Source organism: Ovis aries, chromosome 3 (assembly GCF_016772045.2).
Source record: "Ovis aries strain OAR_USU_Benz2616 breed Rambouillet chromosome 3, ARS-UI_Ramb_v3.0, whole genome shotgun sequence".
Taxonomy (NCBI): Eukaryota; Metazoa; Chordata; class Mammalia; order Artiodactyla; family Bovidae; genus Ovis; species Ovis aries.
In genome coordinates, this window is record NC_056056.1 from 2,667,754 (window position 1) to 2,687,136 (window position 19,383).

General features: G+C 58.7%; 2 protein-coding genes across 3 annotated transcripts; one reads left to right on the forward strand and one right to left on the reverse strand.

The window, feature by feature from the left end:
• Positions 1-3,881: 3,881 nt before the first annotated feature.
• On the forward strand, positions 3,882-15,523 carry SURF4 (surfeit 4). The gene is made up of 6 exons (XM_027966151.2): positions 3,882-4,033; positions 10,710-10,896; positions 11,366-11,442; positions 11,938-11,981; positions 12,367-12,553; positions 13,232-15,523. Exons 1-6 carry the CDS (start codon positions 3,986-3,988, stop codon positions 13,496-13,498), a joined length of 810 nt encoding a protein of 269 aa, XP_027821952.1. The 5' UTR covers positions 3,882-3,985; the 3' UTR covers positions 13,499-15,523.
• On the reverse strand, positions 13,852-19,380 carry SURF2 (surfeit 2). Of its 2 annotated transcripts, XM_012175860.5 has the most exons (6): positions 19,268-19,380; positions 19,016-19,170; positions 17,713-17,816; positions 16,782-16,967; positions 16,440-16,606; positions 13,852-15,891 (listed from the first exon to the last, which is right to left on the reverse strand). In XM_012175860.5, exons 1-6 carry the CDS (start codon positions 19,343-19,345, stop codon positions 15,808-15,810), a joined length of 774 nt encoding a protein of 257 aa, XP_012031250.3. In that variant the 5' UTR covers positions 19,346-19,380; the 3' UTR covers positions 13,852-15,807. The 2 variants fall into 2 exon arrangements, with proteins under 2 accessions (XP_012031250.3, XP_042103943.1); XM_042248009.2 differs by lacking the exon at positions 19,268-19,380 and having other exon boundaries at positions 17,713-19,103.
• Positions 19,381-19,383: the final 3 nt, after the last annotated feature.

Genomic DNA, 19,383 nt, shown 5'->3' on the forward strand with positions numbered 1-19,383 from the left:
TTATGACCAGGCTAGATAGCATATTCAGAAGCAGAGACATTGCTTTGCCAACAAAGGTCCGTCTAGTCAAGGCTATGGTTTTCCCGGTGGTCATGTACGGATGTGAGAGTTGGACAGTGAAGAAAGCTGAGCACCGAAGAATTGATGCTTTTGAACTGTGGTGTTGGAGAAGACTCTTGAGAGTCCCTTGGACTGCAAGGAGATCCAACCAGTCCATTCTAAAGGTGTTCTTGGAAGGAATGATGCTAAAGCTGAAACTCCAGTACTTTGGCCAACTCATGTGAAGAGTTGACTCATTGGAAAAGACTCTGATGCTGGGAGGGATTGGGGGCAGGAGGAGAAGGGGACGACAGAGGATGAGATGGCTGGATGGCATCACTGACTCGATGGACATGAGTTTGAGTGAACTCCGGGAGTTGGTGGTGGACAGGGAGGCCTGGCATGCTGTGATTCATGGGGTCGCAAAGAGTTGGACACAATTGAGCGACTGAACTGAACTGAAACACTCAAATGGCTGTCTGAGGAGGTCTTACAAATAGCTGTGAAAAGAAGAGAAGCAAAGGAGAAAGGAGAAAAGGGAAAGATACAGCCATCAGAATGCAGAGTTCCAAAGACCAGCAAGGAGAGGGAAGAAAAACCTTCCCAACTGATAAATGGAAGGAAACAGAGGAAAACAATAGAATGGGAAAGACTGGAGATCTCTTCAAGACAATGAGAGATACCGAGGGAACATTTCATGCAAAGATGGGCTCAATAAAGGACAGAAATGGTATGGACCTCACAGAAGCAGAAGATATTAAGGAGACAAGGATACACAGAAGAAGTACACCAAAAAGATCTTCATGACCCAGATAACCACGATGGTGTGATCACTCACCTAGAGCCAGACATCCTGGAGTGCAGTCAAGTGGGCCTTAGGAAGTATCACTACAAACAAATTTGGTGGAGGTGATGGAATTCCAGCTGAGCTACTTCAAATCCTAAAAGATGATGCTGTGAAAGTGCTGCACTCAATATGCCAGCAAATTTGGAAAACTCAGCAGTGGCCACAGGACTGGAAAAAAGTCAGTTCTCATTTCAATCCCAAAGAAAGGCAATGCCCAAGAATGTTTAGACTACCACACAATTGCACTTATCTCACATGCTAGCAAAGTGATGCTCAAAATTCTCCAAGCTAGGCTTCAACAGTATGTGAACCGAGAACTTTCAGATGTTCAAGCTGGATGTAGAAAAGGCAGAGGAACCAGAGATCAAATTGCCAGCATTTGTCAGATCACTGAAAAAGCCAGTGAATTCCAGAAAAACATATTTCTGCTTCATTGACTACACTAAAGGCTTTAACTGTGTGGATCAAAACAAACTGTGAAAAATTACTCAAGAGATGGGAATACCAGACCACCTGACCCGCCTCCTGAGAAATCTGTGTGCAGGTCAAGAAGCAATGGTTAGAACCGGATTGGAATAATGAACTAGTTCCAAATTGAGAAAGGAGTACATCAAGGCTGTATATTGTCACCCTGCTTATTTAACTTATATGCAGAGTACATCATGTGAAATGCTGGGCTGGAAGAAGCACAAGCTGGAATCAAGTTTGCCAGGAGTCAATAACCTCAGATATGCAGGTAACACCACCCTTATGGCAGAAAAAGAAGAGGAACTAAAGAGCCGCTTGATGAAAGTGAAAGAAGAGAGTGAAAAAAACTGGTTTAAAATTCAACATTCATAAAACTAAGATTATGGCATCCATCCCACCAGTTCATGGCAAACAGATGGGGAAACAATAGAAACAGTGAGATACTTTATTTTGGGGGGCTCCAAAATCACTGCAGATGGTGACTGCAGCCATGAAATTAAAAGACACTTGCTCCTTGGAAGAAAAACTATGACAGCATATTAAAACCTAGGCAGCATATTAAAAAGCAGAGACATTACTTTGCCAACAAAGGTCCATCTAGTCAAAGTGAAAGTCGCTCAGTCATGTCTGACTCTTTGCGATCCCATGGACTATAGAGTCCATGGAATTCTCCAGGCCAGAACACTGGAGAGGGGGGCCTTTCCCTTCTCCAGGCAATCTTCCCAACCCAGGGATCAAACCCAGATCTCCTGAATTCCAGGTGGATTCTTTACCAGCTGAGCCACCAGGGAAGCCCAAGAATACTGGAGTGGGTAGCCTGTTTCTTCTCCAGCAGATCTTCCTGACCCAGCAATCGAACTGGGGTCTCCTGCCGTTGCAGGCAGATTCTTTACCAACTGAGCTACAGGGAACCCCCAATCTAGTCAAAGCTATGGTTTTTCCAGTAGTCATGTATGGATGTGAGAATTGGACCATAAAGAAAGCTGAGCACAGAAGAATTGATGCTTTTGAACTGTGGTGCTGGAGAAGACTCTTGAGAGTCCCTTGAATTGCAAGGTGATCCAACCAGTCAATCCTAAAGGAAATCAGTCCCGAATATTTATTGGAAGGACTGATGCTGAACGTGAAGCTCCTATACTTTGGCCACCTGATGTGAAGAACTGACCTGATGCTGGGAAAGATTGAGGGCAGGAGGAGAAGGGGACGACAGAGGATGAGTTGGTTGGATGGCATCACCGACTCAATGGACATGAGTCTGAACAAGCTCCGGGAGTTGGTGATGGACAGGGAGGCCTGGCAGGCTGCAGTCCATGGGGTTGCAAAGAGCTGGACACAACTGAGCGACTGAACTGAACTGAAACATTCATTTTTTATTTTCCAACTTTCCTTTTGTTTTGTGAATTTTTTTAGGCCCTAAACATTTTCACAAGCCCTGGAAAAGGCCCAGTTTCCCCCAGCTGGGGACTACTGATAGGGTGTCTTAGGAGCCTGAGGGCTGCAGATGTTGAATTCTGAATGTTCTAGGGTTTGCAGGAGCTGAAGCGCATGGACCTGTGGGGAAAAAAGGATGAGGTGGTTTTCTAGCATCCTATATTCAGACTGGAGAGGCCTTAATTTCATCCGTCATTTTAGAGAGGGGAAAACCCAATGGAGAGGGGCAAAGGGCACCCAGGAGGTCACCTATGAGCTAGAGGCAAACACTGGCTCAACATGGGCGCCTTGCCTCCCTGGGGTCAGACGTGGAATTAGGGCGGCTTTTCAGGTGTGCTGTGCTTAGTTGCTCAGTCCTGTCCAACACTTTGCAGCCCCATGGACTGTAGCCCGCCAGGCTCCTCTGTCCATGGGGTTCTCCAGGCAAGAATACTGGAGTGGGCTGCCGTGCCCTCCTCCAGGGGATCTTCCCCACCCAGGGATCGAGCCCGGGTCCCTCGCACTGCGGGGCGGATTCTTGACCCCTGGGGGCCACAGGGACTGTGACCGTTAAACCGGTAGGAGCTGGGGGTGGTGGCAGCAGGACCGGGTCCTGGGCTCGGCCCTGACCATCGGCCCCTCGTCGTCCCCGCCTACTCGCCAGGGGACCACTCGGCACCTGGTACTTTTCCATAGGGTCTTCAGGGGAAGACTCGGCCTCCCTGTCCCTCTGCGGGGCGCTGGGGTGCACCTCTGGCCCGAGCCGCAGTCCGACCCCGGACTGAGCATGCGCAGTGTGGTCCGCGTCCGGTGTGCGCCCATCCCCCACCCGGGGGACACCCGTCAGCCCCCGGGAGCTCGCTTGCCGACCCCGGCTCTCCCGGCCTGAACAGCGCCGGCTGCAGCGTCCTTTCGGCAGGCCGGCCCTCAGGGGCGGGGCCTCGCCGGGGAGGGCGGGGCCTGAACGCGGCGGGGAGGGCGGGGCCTGGGTGCGGTGGGCCGCGAGCGGCCCCTTTAAGGCGCGGCCGGGGCGGGCCCTGCGGCGCGGCCCCTTTAAGGCTTGGCCTACGTGGCAGCCGCTGGAGCCGCGGACGCGGAGCGAGGCCGGCCGCCTGGTACTTCCTGTGGAGGCCGCAGCGGGCGCTGGCGCCGACGGGCCGAGCGCCGAGGGAGCGAGCGAGCCAGCCAGCCAGCCAGCCAGCCGAGCCTCCCGCCGCCGCCATGGGCCAGAACGACCTGATGGGCACGGCCGAGGACTTCGCCGACCAGGTGCGGCCTGCGGGCCCGTCCGCCCGGGGCGCCCCCCCTCCCCGGCCCTCCTGTTGGGCCCCCGGCCTGGTTGCCTCCGGGCCCCGCCCGTGCCCCGCGGAGCCGGCCCCCGGCCCCCGGGCCGCCCCGAGGCCTGGGCCGGGCCCCTCCCGATGCCCCCGCCGGGCTCGCTCCCCCTCCCCCAGCCGGGGCCCTGCCTCCCGGGCTCGCCGCCTGCCCGCGCCGGGGGCACCCCCAAACTCGGCCTCGGGGGCCCGGCCCGCCCTGGCGCCGCCTGCGCGCCGGGGCGCCCTGGGTGTCTTCCCCGGGCCCGGGCTTCGGGCGCCCAGCTCTGTGGGCCTGTCCTCCCTCCCTGATCCGGCCCGGCTGGTCCTAGACGCCGAGGGGCGTCAGCGGCTGTCCCCCCGCCTCCCGGGAAGGGGTCTGAGGCCCCGGGGTGGGATGCGGAAGGCTTCGGGAGCGTCCTCGCCCTTCTGCACCGCTGGGTGGTCCCTGCACGCTTGTCCTTCCACTGGGCACTCTTAGGGGGCGGATCCTGAACAGGGGGCTTGGTCAGATTGGAGGCCTGAGGGGGTCCTCCCGGTGGAAAAGGGGGCGCCCTGGTTGGCACCCCCGCTGCAGAAAGCCACGGCACTGTTTCTTTGCTCTGTCCCAGACGTCTTGGGTTCATGGGGTCCCTTTGACCCTTCCCTTTCATCTTCCTTCCCTGTCTGGACTCTGCCCCGCGATGAAATGAATGGGTATCTGTCTGTACATACAGCTAGGGGGAGGGGGACGCCTACCTTCCTGTTGGGGAGTCCAGGAGTGTCCAGGTGGCATTCCTAGCAACAGGGAAGCGAGCCCTTGAAATCGGCCACTGAGTCACTGCTAAAGGTGTTCGGAAACTAGACGAACAGAACCAGGTCCTGCAAAGGGGACAGAGCTCTCCCAAGGTCTCCTTCGACCAAGCGTGGCCCGGAGACCACGGTGTTGATTCTTGAGCCGTGTGCCTCCTGCTTCTGAAAGTGTCCCGTTATGTCTACAGACCTATAGGAAGAGCTGCAGCTGGCCCAGCCGCCATGGTTTACTTAATGGGTGTGTGGCTTTGTCAGAGTTAAAAGTAGTGAGGTTTAAGTTTCTGTTTTTATGGGGGTGGTTATAATTCATCGTACTCCAAGGCTGGACTCACTGGAAGGTGTATGTGTTTGAGAGAGAGTTTTAAACAATAGTTAAGTGAGCTGTTTTCTAATCAGTTATCGGTGAACAAGATTTCCTGTTGTTCCCCTGACGGATGAGATCTCTCTAGCGTGGCCTCCCCGTTGGGTTCTCGAAGCCCCACTTTCCTGTGAGCTGCTTGTGTTATGAAACTGTGGGGCTAAAACGGTCAACTTGAAGAAATGTTTTTCCCTCAGGTCACGATTTTGTGTTTACAATCTAAAAATTGTATCCCTTGCAAAAACAATTTGTATAGAAAGCTCTCAAAAACCAAGCCAGCTGACTTTGTCCGCTTTCATTGACATGATTTTAGTGACCCAGTTTTGTTTCCCCAAGTCGCCGCCACCTAGGAAGACGGCTCAATTCAGCCCTGGTAGCCGTGAGAGCCTCGTACACTCTCTGCAGCCCGGAACAACCCCGGTTTTGCAACTGAATTTCATAACTGAATCTAGATAAAATGTCTCCACTCAAGTTGCTGCCAACTATCAAATGATAAACCCTCCTCTTGCCAAAAAAAAAAAAAAAAAAATCAGACTCTTTACGTAATCCTTTCTTTTTTTTTCCTCCATGCATTTCGTTTGCATTAAATGAAAGAAGCAGAATCTTGGAACTGGAAAGGCCCTGGAGGGGCACACAGGATCAACCTGTACCGGTTCCACTGCTGAGGCGCCTGGGGCCTGGGGCCACAGCCCCGGGCAAAGCCCAGTATCACACGCAACATGCTTCTCAGGCTTGGGGTTTTTCTGTACGAGAGCACGCTGCCTAAGGTCTGGAAAAGCAAGGCCACATCTGCCGGGCAGGGCAGGCTCCTGCGGTCAGTTTTTGAGGGCCAGAGCCCACCTTGGGGGTGACATCTGCCCGCAGACACCTCCATGCCCTTCCGTGGGAGGGCAAGGCCGGGCCATGCTGTCACCACCGAAGTTAGGAGCTGCTTCTGCCACCCGGCCTGGTGTGAGCGAGAGGCGTGGATGGGTGATGGGGTGCAGAGCAAAAGCGATGGCTTCCTGTGGACAGAATCTGGCCAGGCTGGGCTGGCACTTTTGTTTTTTGACATTGATCCACATAGTGTTAGAACAGCTGCCAACAGTAAAGGTGCAGAAAGTCCCGGCTTTTAAGATGACAGTGATCTCACTTGAAGGGATTGGGGAAATGTCATGAAAGTCACTGATGTGACTAGTAAATATAAGCATGACATACCTGTGTTTTCTAACCTTATCTTCAGAAAACAGAAGCAAAAATGAAGGGACAGAAAGTCAGCCAGAAGTGAGCAGGGTCTCAGAAGGGCCACGTGTCCCCTGAGAGCTACGACGGTAATCCGGAATCTTCGACGCTCCGGCATGGGGCCCGGTCGTCCGTGTGCACTCCTTGTGTTGCCCGAGGGTCCCGGGAGCTCGGGCCACAGTGCTTCCATCTTCAGATGCAGAGCGGGGTGGGGGGGGGTGGTCTGTGTGGTCTTGAGTGGTACGTGGTGGCCTGCCACATGGAGTCGGCACGCTGCGACCTTCAGGTCTGCAGAGGCACGAGTGTGGCTGAGTGGTCTGGCTCCTTGCGGCCAGCAGGCTCAGCTGCCTCTTTGGCATCAGGCTCCTTGCCCTGGGTGGCAGGGACAGCGTCCTCCTGCTGGAGAAAGTGCTGAGAGAGCTGTCTGCGGAAGCTGGCATTCGGAAGCCATCTGAGCCTGGGTCTGAAGGGGCCAGAGACTAATGAATTCAGCAATCCAGAATGACGCCCGTCCCCTGCAGCTGGGACTCAAGGCCAGGCTGCAGGCTGTGACTCCCAAGCACATTTGCCCCAGTAAATAGGAGTGTTAGCACTTAATGGGCTGCGTCACCAAGGTGACAGATAAGCCGCCTGAGGCCTTGCTTTCCGTGTGGCCTTTGGTATTTCCACCTGTCCCCTGGCAGGACAGAGCCAGTGCGGGGGGCTCGCACCTCCAGGAGCTCCCTTTGGCCTCTGGTCAAGCGCTGGGGAGCGGGGGATGGCTCTGGCGGGACACTGAGCCGGGCCTCCGTGGCCCCCGGGTCTCGGGGCTGTGCCTTCGCCCCGTGTGGAGCCACCGGGGTGGGTAGGGTTCGGGACAGCGCTGGGTGGCTTCTCTGTGCTCTCCTCCTGTTCCTTTGCCATCCCTCCCCCACAAGGGCTTCCGGCCTTACACCAAAAAGGAGCGGGGAGAGGGCAGAGAGGAGCCGGCTGACTCACTGTCCCCTGCTCCGACCTCAGACAGGAGGTTCTGAGAAGGCGCCCTGCCTCCCTGCCTCTTGGGGAGCAGGGTGGAGGCGCAGGCGCGGGGGTGGCAGGGCTTCTCCCGGAAGGCCCCGAGCAGCCTGGCACTGCTCCTCACAGTGGCACTGTGTCCCATGTGGGTTTTCGGTGGGGAAGCCAGGCCCTCTCTCTAGGCCAGGGCCGAGCAGCGCCTCTTCTTGGACCTCCAGGTGCTGCGTGGCTTTACAGAGCACTCAGGGAGACTCACTGGGGGTCCGAGGGCCCTGGTGGATGTGTCCCTGTGAGTCACCAGGCTCAGGTACCAGCCCTGACTCAGCCTGCTGGGCCAGAGGTCACTGGCCGCAGGCTCTAATCTTCTGGGGTGTGCAGGCTCGGAGCGGCCCTGGAGAAGGGTAGCCCCAGTTCTCAGGGTGCACGGAAGCCTGACCTGCCTCTTGCCTCTGCCTGCAAGTTCTCATGAACCAAGAATGGCAGCCTGCTTTCCTCAAGTCCCTTTTGTCCTGAACACTGCGAGAGAGTAGGTTTCCCCGTGTTCTGTGGGAGCTGCGGGTGGCTGTGTGACGTGAGGGCCGTGTCCCAGAGCCACGTCCCAGGTTGGATACAACTGCTGCTTGAATCCCTGCTGCTGGGAAACCACAGCCCCTTGTACGGAAACCTTAGCTCTGTAGGTGAGCCCTCAGGTGGGGTCCTGCTTAGGACCCATATGCCATGCTTGACCGTGAGCTTCCTGCGAAAGGCCTGCCCCCCAGAGGCTGAGAGACCCGGTCGCTTGTCCTGCAGGCCCTGCCCACTCAGCGTCTCCGTCAGCCTTCCCCCCGTGACCCTCTGTCTGGGTGCAGGGCGTGCACTGCCCGTGACCACTGTGGCTGCGTGAGCTGCAGTCAGCCCCTGGCCTGGGGCCCATGGTGTGTGCAGGAGGCCAGCTTAGCGTGCGCACTGGCCGGGCGGCCTCTGGGTGCCTGCGTTAGGGGCTCCTCTGCCGTGCCGGGGGCTGCTGTCTGCAGCAGCACCGTGTGGGTCCAGGGGCCAGGGGCTGAGAGCATAGCGTGTGCAGGCGAGGCTCACGTCGGTTCTGCTCCCGTGCCGTCCCCCCGGCCACCTTCCTCCGTGTTCAGTCCAAACAGGTGCTCGTTAGAGGGTGGCTGGTTTCAGAGAGGCTCTGGATCGGCCTGACTTATAAAATAGCCCTAAATCTAGCCCACATTGTTGTTTAGCTGCTAAGTCACGTCCAATTCTTTGTGACCCCATGGGCTGTAGCCCACCAGGCTCCTCTGACCATGGGATTTCCCAGACAAGAATACTGGGGTGGATGGGTTGTCATTTCCTTCTCCAGGGGATCTTTCTAGCCCAGGAATCACACCTCCTGCATTGGCAGGCAGATTCTTTGTCACGGAGATGTGCTTCGTTCAGAGCACAGACACCTGAAGCTTTGCAGTGTTTTCAGCTCAGAGAGCTGTCTGTCCTGGCATGTCTGCACTTGGAGGAAGGACTGAATTACCCGTTGGAAGAGAACTTCTCTGCCGCTCTCTAATCCCCTGGACCCAGACACTCAAATTAAGAGCGCAGACGCGTCACGGAGGCTTTAAACACTGCCTCCATCTTGCGGCTTAGGGGCCAGTGGAGGCGAGTTGGCCCCAGCCTGGGATTCACAGTCCGCACTGCCCCCCCGGCGGGCTGTGCCAGCCTCAGATGGCTTTCCCCAGGTTTCAACACCCTGCTGAGGCCCGTGTTGTCGCCAGGGCTTCTTGGCTGGTGGCTGGGCCTACCGGGCTGGGTGATTACCCCATTGCTGGGCGTTTTGATTCAGGCCCTGAGGCAGAAACGGGAGGGTGTGTGGCCTCTGCTGTTCCCACAGCTCCTGATCTGAAGTGCTTCTTCCCTACATGGACTCTAGAGTTCATGTAGGTATATTTGGGACCTCTTTTTTTTTTTTCCTTTTAAAGACAAGGTCCACTGTCTTCTTTTTTCCTCTGCTCATTAAGGTCGGAAAGAATCTTCACGACTATTAACCCAGTGGTCCTCACTTTGTAAGATAGTAGAGAACCCCTGCCCCCACCAAAGCACCCACTCAGCTTGTCCACAGTGTGCTGGCCGTCAGGGGGTCAGAGCCAGGGTGGGCGCACCAGCCGTCAGCCTCGGCCCCGGGCCCGCCTGCTCGCCTGTCTGTGCGTCTCCCTCTCTCACTGGGACTCTGGCGCAATTCCGTGGGCGTCAGGGGCCAAGCAAATGTGTGCAGAAGTGACACCTCGGGGCCTAGGCTCTGGGACTTGGAGAGGGTGGACACCTGGCTTGTCACCCCTCTGTCCTCAGGCCAGGCTGCTGTGGCCCAGAGCCCGGGGGAGGGGAGGCGTCTCTGTGCTGACTAAGCCAGAACTGACAACTAAAGGTTGGTCTAAATAGCTGGCGGCTTGCTAACCATGGTGGACGGCTTTAGCAGCGCCTAGGACTTTCAGTCAGCTTTTCAAAACACCAAAACGGAAGAAAGGCTCCCAGGCACACCTTCTATTCCAGCAGCAGGTCACCCAGCCTGAGAGGTTGTGACACTCAGTGTCCCTTCGAGGGTCAGATTCATGGGTGCCCTTCGGACTCTGGCTGCTGACACACGAGTCACGTGGGCGGGCACCCGCTCTTTCTCCCCAGTTCCTGCTGTTACCGTGTCACAGGTGTCTTTCCCTTTGTCCCTCTGCTTTGAGTGCTTGGGAGGAGCAAGTGCGTGCGGTTCACCTGAATGACGTTCGTGCCTCGGTTTCGTGCGTGTTCCGTAGTCAGCCATCGTGAACGGCCTGGCTGGCGCGGGGCAGGAGGCGGCTGTGTCTGCAGGCGTTTCTGTCACCGTGGGGGCGGGGCTGTCCCAGCAGCTCGAGGGTAGTGAGGCCAGGCAGGCTCTCACGGCCTTTGTGGACACCCCGCGACAGACCCTGGGCGCGAGCCGGGGCAGCGGTACTGCGGTGGAGAGACCCGGGCCAGGGCTTCGCCGAGGGCCTGCTGAGTCTGTCGTGGGCCAGTCTGGCTTCCCACGCCCTTGACTGAGGTGGACGTGCTGTCCTGCAGCAGTTCCACGTGTGATGACTGTAGTTGACACGCATACACTGGCTGAAATCACAGAGGAGGAGGTCGGGGGCCGGCCTGAGGTCTCCCTCTCCTCCAGGCAGGGTGCCCGGATCCGCCCCCCCCGCCCCCTGGGCCGTGCTGGGAGCGGCTGCCAGACCTCCCCCCACCCCGTCCCGCTGCCCCTCACCATGGCTTTCCCGGCCTGCAGTTCCTGCGCGTCACAAAGCAGTACCTGCCGCACGTGGCCCGCCTCTGCCTGATCAGCACGTTCCTGGAGGACGGCATCCGCATGTGGTTCCAGTGGAGCGAGCAGCGGGACTACATCGACAGCACCTGGAGCTGCGGCTACCTGCTGGCCTCCTCCTTTGTCTTCCTCAACCTGCTCGGACAGCTGAGTGAGTGGCACCCGTGCCCCCGCGGGTCTCCTGGGCAGCAGCCTGGGAGCGAGCCCTGCCGGCCCTCGGCTGGCTGCTCTGTCTCTGGTCCTGGCCGCATTTCTTTGCGGTCCTCGGCTCAGTGCCCGGAGCAGGAGGTGCAGGGGGCTGGGGGGCGGCCAGTGAGGAGCCGAGGCACCCCAAACCCAGGGTCTGGAGAGGATGCCAGTGGCAAACGTAGAAGGGCGGGCCTCAGACACCGGTGTGGCCGTGTGGGCTTTGGGCCCGGCTCCCACCGGCCGTCCCCTGTCCTCGGGGGCCAGGACAGGGCTGCAGCTCCCAGCAGGGCTGCCTGTAACACACGGCGACTCTAGCCAGGAGTCCGCTTTCTGGACCAGGGCTGTTGGTAGGTAGAGGCCGTCCCCGCCAGAGGCTGCTTTTTGCTCGGGCGGGTGGCTGGGCTGCCGCGCTGACCTCGGCCTCCTTGCAGCTGGCTGCATCCTGGTGCTGAGCAGGAACTTCGTGCAGTACGCCTGCTTCGGGCTCTTTGGCATCATCGCACTGCAGGTAAGCGGGTCTCCCTCCCCTCGCCCTGCTTAGAGCTGAGCCTCGGGGACAGAGGCCGTGAGGACTCGGCCCCACTCGCCTTCAGCCCGCTTGGGGCCAAGCTCCGCTTCCACCATTGGCCGCTTCCCCGAGCTCCTGTGACGAGGCAGCAGGTCACAGGGCTCTCTACTTCACAGAGGACACGCAGCTGCTCGTGACACGCTTAGCTCATAGCTCATCTGCGTCGGGTCTTGGAGCCGCCATGTCCTCCAGAACTGTCTGGGCCCAGCTCTGAGGAAGCAGGGGCTTGTTGACAGGTCCAGGCCAACACCCACCCCAAGGGACGCGGAGCCCGTTGCTGAGTTTGGGGCTGTTGATGTCCCGAAAGGGTTCTGTCTGTCTTGTATTTAGGTTTCTCACGTATGTTGGAAGAATTGTCTGATGCTGTTAATTCTGCAGAAACAGAAATCTGTCTGGAAATACTGAGACTGAAAACGCTCTTTCCTCTTTCCTCAGACGATCGCCTACAGCATTTTATGGGACTTGAAGTTTCTGATGAGGTAGGTGTCTTCTGGTTGGTGACTAGTGTATCTCCTCGTGTCTCTAAAGTCAGTAGCTGTTGGCTGAAGTGAGTTTTTCTGGGTCAAAACCATGCTTCTTAGACTCTGTAGTGGACGTTGGTGAGGCCTTTTCCTCCCCATCTCCAAACCCCGAAAACACAGGTGAGAACCACCATGTCTCATGAGGGCTCATGGGTCCAGGGGGAGTGCTGGTCAGCAGGAGAGCCTGGCTCGGGCCCCGCGGTGGGTGCAGACACATCTGTGTCTCCGGTCCTGTCCACAGGGGTCAGCGGGGTCCCCTTCCTGCTGGGGCCTCCGACCCGGTCCGCCCAGCACTGGCAGGGCCGGGGGGCCTGTGCGACCGCTTCGGGGGTGTGTCCCGCAGGAACCTGGCCCTGGGAGGAGGCTTGCTGCTGCTGCTGGCTGAGTCCCGATCCGAAGGCAAGAGCATGTTCGCGGGCGTCCCCACCATGCGCGAGAGCTCCCCCAAGCAGTACATGCAGCTCGGAGGCCGAGTCCTGCTGGTCCTGATGTTCATGACGCTGCTCCACTTTGACGCCAGCTTCTTCTCAGTACGTCTCCCCCGGTTGATCCCCAACCTTCTGGAAGGGCGCCGCCCCTCCCCTGTGCGCTGCACACTGCCGAGGGGCCGTCAGAATGGTCCCTGATGCTGCTGAGTTCTCGGCGCCAGGAAGCTGCCCTGGCCTCACCGCAGAGCCCCTCCAGCCGGGGGTGCAGGCTCACAGCACACACACCTGCTTCTCTTTCCTTCCAGGCACGCCTGCCTGCAGCGTGTACTGTTTGCACGCCAGGGGTTGGGGCTGCAGAGTCGAAGGCTTCATCCTCGGCCCTAGGAGCTCATAGAGCTGGGGCCCTGGCTGGGCAGGGTCCTCAGGAGGGCTCCTGGCACTGGGGGCAGGGATCGGTTGGTCCTGAGCAGCTCGGGGGAGTGTGGTCCCAGCTAACAGGGCCCCTAGGGTCAGCCGTGAGCGAGTCCCACTAAGCGAGTCCCACTAGTAACCCTGCCTGTGAACTGCAGACCTCTCTCCGTCCGGGCGGCCATCTGCTGCCCTCCCCGCAGTAGCGCCTCTTCTCCTTCCCTGCTTGTGATGCTGGCTCTCAGCACGCCCCGTACTCCACCCTGGCGCGGAGCCTACAGGGACGCGGGCAGCTGGAACTGGCCTGCATGTCAAGCAGGACATGTCTCTTCTTCACATTCACTCTCGTTCCACGCCTTTCGACCCGTGCAGATCCTTCAGAACATCGTGGGCACGGCGCTGATGATTTTGGTGGCCGTCGGCTTCAAAACCAAGCTGGCCGCCTTGACTCTTGTCGTCTGGCTGTTTGCCATCAACGTGTACTTCAACGCCTTCTGGACCATTCCTGTCTATAAGCCCATGCACGACTTCCTCAAGTACGACTTCTTCCAGACCATGTCAGTGATCGGAGGCTTGCTCCTGGTGGTGGCCCTGGGCCCAGGGGGTGTGTCCATGGACGAGAAGAAGAAAGAATGGTAACGGAGTCCTCCCTGCCTGGCGGGGACCCACGGCCGTCGAGGACTGGTTCAGGGTGGATTTGAGTAACTGCCAGCATCTCCTGTACCCTCTCCCTTCCCTCCCCTGGTAAAGGCACAGATGTTTTGAGAACTTTATTTGCAGACACCTGATCGTTAATGGCTAAGCCTGCTATGGACCCACAGCCTGGCATCTATCTGACCGTGCGGAGCCGGCCGGCCGAGGCCAGCGCCCCCTGCCCCGGGGCAGGGCCGTGGCTTGTTGGAGTGAGCATCTTGCTTGGCTGTGGCCCATTGGCCCAACTTTTTTTCTTTTTTGGGGTGGGGGACCTTGAAGCTGTACTGTGAGCAGATACATTTGTGTATCATTCAAAGCAGTCTCCCTCTTTTTTTTTTTTTGAAGTTTACCTTTTTAGCTAAAACTACTCAATGATTCGGGGTGGCCCAGCCCAACATCAACACACTGGTTTAGGCCCGCACCAGTGCCTTCCCCGTGGGCTCCGCCCTGCGCTGTGATCCTGTTATAGGGCCGGTGAGAGCGTTTAGAGACACCCCAGACCCCAAGAATACGGCAGTATTAGAGCAGGGGCTGAAGCTGCGGTTTACGGCCAGGGCATTCCTCAGAGAAGCAGCCGGGGTCGGTGCAGTTTCCACAGGGTGATGCCTGGGAGCGCGAGGGGCTCATGGCGGGGACAAGGCCCTCAAAGGCCACCCGGAGCCTGCAGGGGCCGGAGCCCAGGCCTGGCAGCATGTGTGGGCCTCATCAGTGCCCAGATGGGGAGCAGCCGCCACCGTGGGCAGGGCTGGGCTGGAGCGGGCGCTCAGACCAGTTACCTCAGGCCGACCTGTCCCAGAGCTGCAGCCGGCGCCCCACTGCCCGGTGCCCCCAGCCCGCTTGCTCCCTGCCCTCACGAGGCCGCTGCTTGCTCAGATTGTCTATTTGCTATGCTGAATGCAGCCCCAGTTACTTTTTACGATTTGTGATGCCTTACCGATTGGATCTTGATCCTGTATTTAAAGTTTTCTAACATTGCCTTATACTGTGTTTCTCTTCTTGGGGATGGGGCCGTGAGCTTTCCTCACTGTTCTTCACTCCTCCACCTGGTAGCAGAGGCCACGAGGTGACGGCAGCCCCCGTGCCGCCCCCGGATCCTCCTGGGGGCCAGGCCTTCCAAGGTCTTACAAGCCTTGCCTTGGAGCGGGCCCCGTCTTCTCTGGATTCATCTGCTGGGGGTGCGAGCCTGATCCAAGGGCCTTCCCCGGGGCCAGTCCTGAACCCGGATCCACACGGACCTTTGTGTCGAGCCAGGGTGAGGGGAGAAACCCCACCCCCACCCCGACCCACTTGAGCCCCTGGCCAGCTTCACAGGAGAGGGGGAGGCTGGCTCTTACCCACTAGAGCTGCTAGAACCTTCCCTACAGTCTGGACCCAGCTAACCCAAGGGGAGCCATCGCCACCTTTCCAGCACCACCTGTGCCCCCCCCAACCCCAAGCCCCCCACTTCAGAGGCTCCTTATACACCACCCCCAGGAGCCCACTTCCCTACTCCCCACGTATTTATAAGGATGGAGGGCTTTCTACTTCTGTCCCTGGGGTGCTCCCACGTGAAGGGGGCTCTGACTCTGTCTCAGTCTGGGCAGGGTGCTCTTTCAGCACATGCCCACCCAGTTAACCCAGCCTCCCGGCCCCAGGGACAGCCCGCTTGGCTAGGCCACAGCTGCCTGTGGCATTGTTTCTGGCGGGGTACAGTTTTTAGTTTGCAAAAACAGACTGCCCCCGTGGTGGTCCCCAGCCCACCTCCCCTGTCCCTGAGTGGGCTAGTGCTCAGGGCAGCGGTGGATGCTTATGTAAGAAGAGGAAAAAGGACCTACTAAATTGGTTTTAGCAAAAAGAATTTCTGAAACACACTTTTTTTTGCTCTCTGTGGGAAATAGGTATAAATCTCATGCTGTATTTTATATCTTAGTTGTGTTTGAAAACATTTTGATTTTTGGAGACACGTCCAAATAAATAATGGCATTTGTTGTACGCAGTGTGGTCCTCTGGTGTCCTCCAGCCAGGTGGGGCTTGGCCAGGGCCCTCCCTGGGTGCCCCCTCCAGGCGTCGCCGGAGACCGCGTCCAGTCGGAGGTCTTCCTTCGGGGTCCCTGCCACTTCCTGGGTGTGGGGTCAGACCCCAGCCGTGCAGGCAGCGGCAGCAAACGAGGAGTGCGTGGAGCAGGTCTTGGGAACTGGACCAGTGGGGACCCTGGCGGGCAGCTTCCGAGGACTTTCAGAATTCTCTCAGGATGTGTTTTCCCCAGTGACCTTTCATCAACCTGACTGTTTAAAAGAGCTGAAGCTCTTAGGTTTGCGGTAGTGACTTTTGAACTTCTTTTTCAAGGAGCTGGATTGCTTCTGTGGCACAAACAGAGAATTCCCGTCAGCGGGGGCATTCGGATGTGATACCGGGGTGCTGTGAGCCTGCCTCCCAACCCCAGCTCGCAGAGAGGAAGGGACTTTAGTGGGAACCCCTGGGCAGCTTTCTGCCTGCGGCTTCCGTGGCAACTCGGCCGGGCAGTTAAAAGGCAGCACTCGGACCCCAATCGCACAGTCCTGCCCCGCCCTCTACCAGCCCAGTGCTACGTCACTGATGGAACTTCTTTCCTGCCCCAGTCTCAGAGGTTCCGGGGGCTCTGATCAAGTCCCCTCCTCTAAGTCCCTGCGCTGCTCTCTGGACGCACTGCCTTAGACCCAGGGCCCTGAGCCTGCTCCGTGCAGCCCCTTCTGCGCAGACCAGGAAGCAGCCCCACCCCCACTGAGCAGCCCCACCAGCGCCTGTCTTGTATACTGCTGGCTTGAAATTTCAGCTGTGGAAAAAAAAACGTTTCTGAGTTTTTTCTAAAGCTGAAACCCATGGCTATACGAAGCCGCTGCCGCGCTGGCAGCCCGGGGGCCAGCACTACCTTCCTGCGCTTGAGGACGCGCTCCTGGCCCGCTCCCAGGGCCCTGCCGTCTTCAGGGCCCGGCTCTTGGGGACATCTCGGCTTCTCGTCCTCGTCCTCGGTCAGAAAGTCGTCAGTGCTGTCCCCAGGCCCAGCCGCTTCCGGGTCCTTCTTGGTGAACAGCTCAGCTGCAAGGGGTAGAGGTTTGGGCTGTCTGAGGTCAAGTGTACCACCTGTGCCGAGGGGTCAGCCAGGCCCAGGACCAGAAGCGGACACAGCGGGAGGGAGCTGCTTGCTGATGGAATCCGCGGGGGCAGCTGTGATCGAATCCCGAGGCCGGGTTGGGGGGCCGCTTTAGCTTACGCGGGTACAGGTCTGTCATGCTATCATCACTGTCGCTCGGGGCGGCGCCATCATCGCTGGACGGGGGTTCCCAGAAGGCTTCTCTAGGATGTGGCGGCCCATCACCGTCCTGGTCTTCCCTCCTCCTCCTCTTGTGCAGGAGGCAGGCCGGCACGAACTCCACGCCCTGCTCCTGACACTCCTCATCTGCAAGACAGACCGGCTCCCTCGCGTCTCCCCATGGTCCCCCGGCACACAGCTGGGCTCGGCCTGGGCCCTGCCACCCTCCTCCCCAGGGAAACGTCAGGAGAGCCTTCAGCTCGGCTCCTCCTGGGACTGCAGCCAGGTGCGTGGGGGTGCGGGCCAGGGGCAGGACAGCGGAGACCGAACCGGCCTGGAGCACCCATTCCTTCGGCTCCAGCCAGTTTCCAGGAAGCCACGCCAGCCTGCCACCCGGAGACTGAAGTCCCCTCAAGCACAGCAGCTGGGACCCCTCCCGGGACGGTGCGCTCCATAAAGGCCCGGCTCTAAGCCTCCAGTGCACTCCCATCCAAAGCTGCCAAGACCCTCTGTGGTCTTGTCCCCACCTGCCTGGTGGCACAGTAGCCGTCCTACAGAACTTCCCCCCTTGCCGAGCTGAGCACTCTCCCCGCAGCCCCTCAAATCCTGTCTGAAGAGAAGCCCTGAGAGAGCCTCCTGTGTCAGGCAGGCCCACCTGGCTCAGCGCCATCTTCTTGGGAGCACTTGACCTCGCCTGTGCCACTCTGGTGTCTGCTGCCCGCCCTGTGCTGCCCCTACCATCACCCTCTCCTCACCGTGCTGGGACCGGGCCTGGCGCACCCACCAAGGGCCACCAAAGGCTGACCAGGCTGCCGCTTCTGCCCTCTAGGGGTGCTGGTCCTGGGGAGAACACGCAGGCCCCCAGACACCCACGTCCCCCGAGGCTACTCACACTTGCGCAGCGCCCTCTGGTACCGCCGACCCTGGGTGTGCCTCAGCACGTGCTCCGGGCACTTGTTGATGTGTCTCAGAGTGAGTTTGCAGAAGAGCTGGTGCCTAAGGGACAGTTCACAAGCCAGGGTCCAGACCCACAGCTCTGTACCATGGCCACGTCTTAGAATCACCCCTAGAGAGGCTGATGGGGGAGGTCTGCCGTGTGGCTTAGGCATCAGGATTCTTCCAAGCAACTGCAGCCTGCCACTCCTCCAGACAGCCTCACTGTCCACCCAGAAAACAGGCCCAGACAGCCTGGCCAGCCTCCCCTGACTGCTCCAGCAGGAGAGGCATGTGGACCACCGCTTCACAAGGGGCTGGGCAGTGCGACTGTCTGCCACCCCCTTCATCTTGACTACTACTGTCAACCGTGCCCTCTCGGCTAAATCAAAGCTCTCCTTTAAACTAAAGAAGGAAAATGGCCACCTTCAGAACCTCAGGTCACAAAGCACAAGCGCGCCAACCCTCTACGAAGCACACAGGCCCAGGTGGCAAACCTTGTGTTTACGAAAAGAAAACGAAATATCAACTTCAGATATCCAGATGGTACCACTGTAATGCACTACCATCCAGTAGTCATGTATGAATGTGAGGGTTGGACCATAAAGTAAGCCCAGTGCGGAAGAACTGATGCTTTTGAATTGTGATGCTGGAGAACACCTTTGAGAGTCCCTTCTACAACAAAATCAAACCAGTCACTTCTAAAGGAAATCAACCCTGAATATTCACTGGAAGGACTGATGCTGAAGCTGAATCTCCAATACTTTGGCCACCTGATGCGAAGAGCCGACTCAATGGAAAAGACCCTTAAGTTGGGAAAGATTCAGAGCAAGGGGAGAAGGGGATGACAGAGGATGAGATGGTTAGCTAGCATCACCGACTCAATGGACATGAATTTGAGCAAACTCCAGGAGATGGTGAAGGACAGAAAAGCCCGGTGCACTGCAGCCCAGGAGTCGCAAAGAGTCGGACACGACTGAGTGACTGAACACGCCCACATACAGACATGAGCAAGACGGGGACCTCACTTGGGGTCCCAGGTGGCTCACAGCTCCAGAACTGCCCCCTGCATCTCAGGTCTCCTATCAGACGGGAGGGTGGGCGCTGCCAAACTGGCCGCATCTCTGAGGAGCGCTCACTCTGCGGAGAGGGGTCGGGGCTCCGGAGTCCACCCAGTCCCGGCCAGACTCAGCACTAGGAACTGTCCCTCCCCCGGCCTGTCCGGCAGTTCCCGGCCGCCCCGCCCCGGCCTGGCCACGTACGGGTTCTTGGTGCTGGGTACGATGTGCGGCTCGAACTCGGTGTAGTCGAAGGCCGGGGAGGCGCGGACCAGCCGCCGGTACTTCTTGCCGCGGGTGTAGACCTGGAGCTCGGGCAGGCGACAAGGCAGCTCGTGCCCAGTCAGAGCGCACCGCACCTGCGGGCGGGAGCGCGGCGCGGTCAAGGGGTCCGGGCGCTGGGGGTCTCGGGGCCCGCCGTGGGGTTCCCGCACCCCACCCCCGCCCCGCTCCCACCTTGCAGGCGCCGGGCTCCAGCCGCAGGCTCGGGTGCTCGCGCAGAAAGGCGCGCACGTCTGGCGGCAGCTCGCTCATGGCTCTGCGCGCGGAGCTGGGCGCCGACCTTCTCCGGA

What these genes read in the sequence shown, in the direction of transcription:
- SURF2 (XM_042248009.2), bottom strand. Translation starts at nt 18,103, where the DNA reads ATGAAGGGGGTGGCAGACAGTCGCACTGCCCAGCCCCTTGTGAAGCGG. An exon ending in CATGACAGACCTGTACCCGC is followed by an intron (nt 16,607 to 16,781) that starts GTAAGCTAAAGC and finishes TACCCCTTGCAG; the next exon opens with CTGAGCTGTTCACCAAGAAG. An exon ending in GCGTCCTCAAGCGCAGGAAG is followed by an intron (nt 15,892 to 16,439) that starts GTAGTGCTGGCC and finishes TTTGTGCCACAG; the next exon opens with AAGCAATCCAGCTCCTTGAA.
- SURF4 (XM_027966151.2), top strand. Translation starts at nt 3,986, where the DNA reads ATGGGCCAGAACGACCTGATGGGCACGGCCGAGGACTTCGCCGACCAG. An exon ending in CAACCTGCTCGGACAGCTGA is followed by an intron (nt 10,897 to 11,365) that starts GTGAGTGGCACC and finishes GCCTCCTTGCAG; the next exon opens with CTGGCTGCATCCTGGTGCTG. An exon ending in GACTTGAAGTTTCTGATGAG is followed by an intron (nt 11,982 to 12,366) that starts GTAGGTGTCTTC and finishes TGTGTCCCGCAG; the next exon opens with GAACCTGGCCCTGGGAGGAG.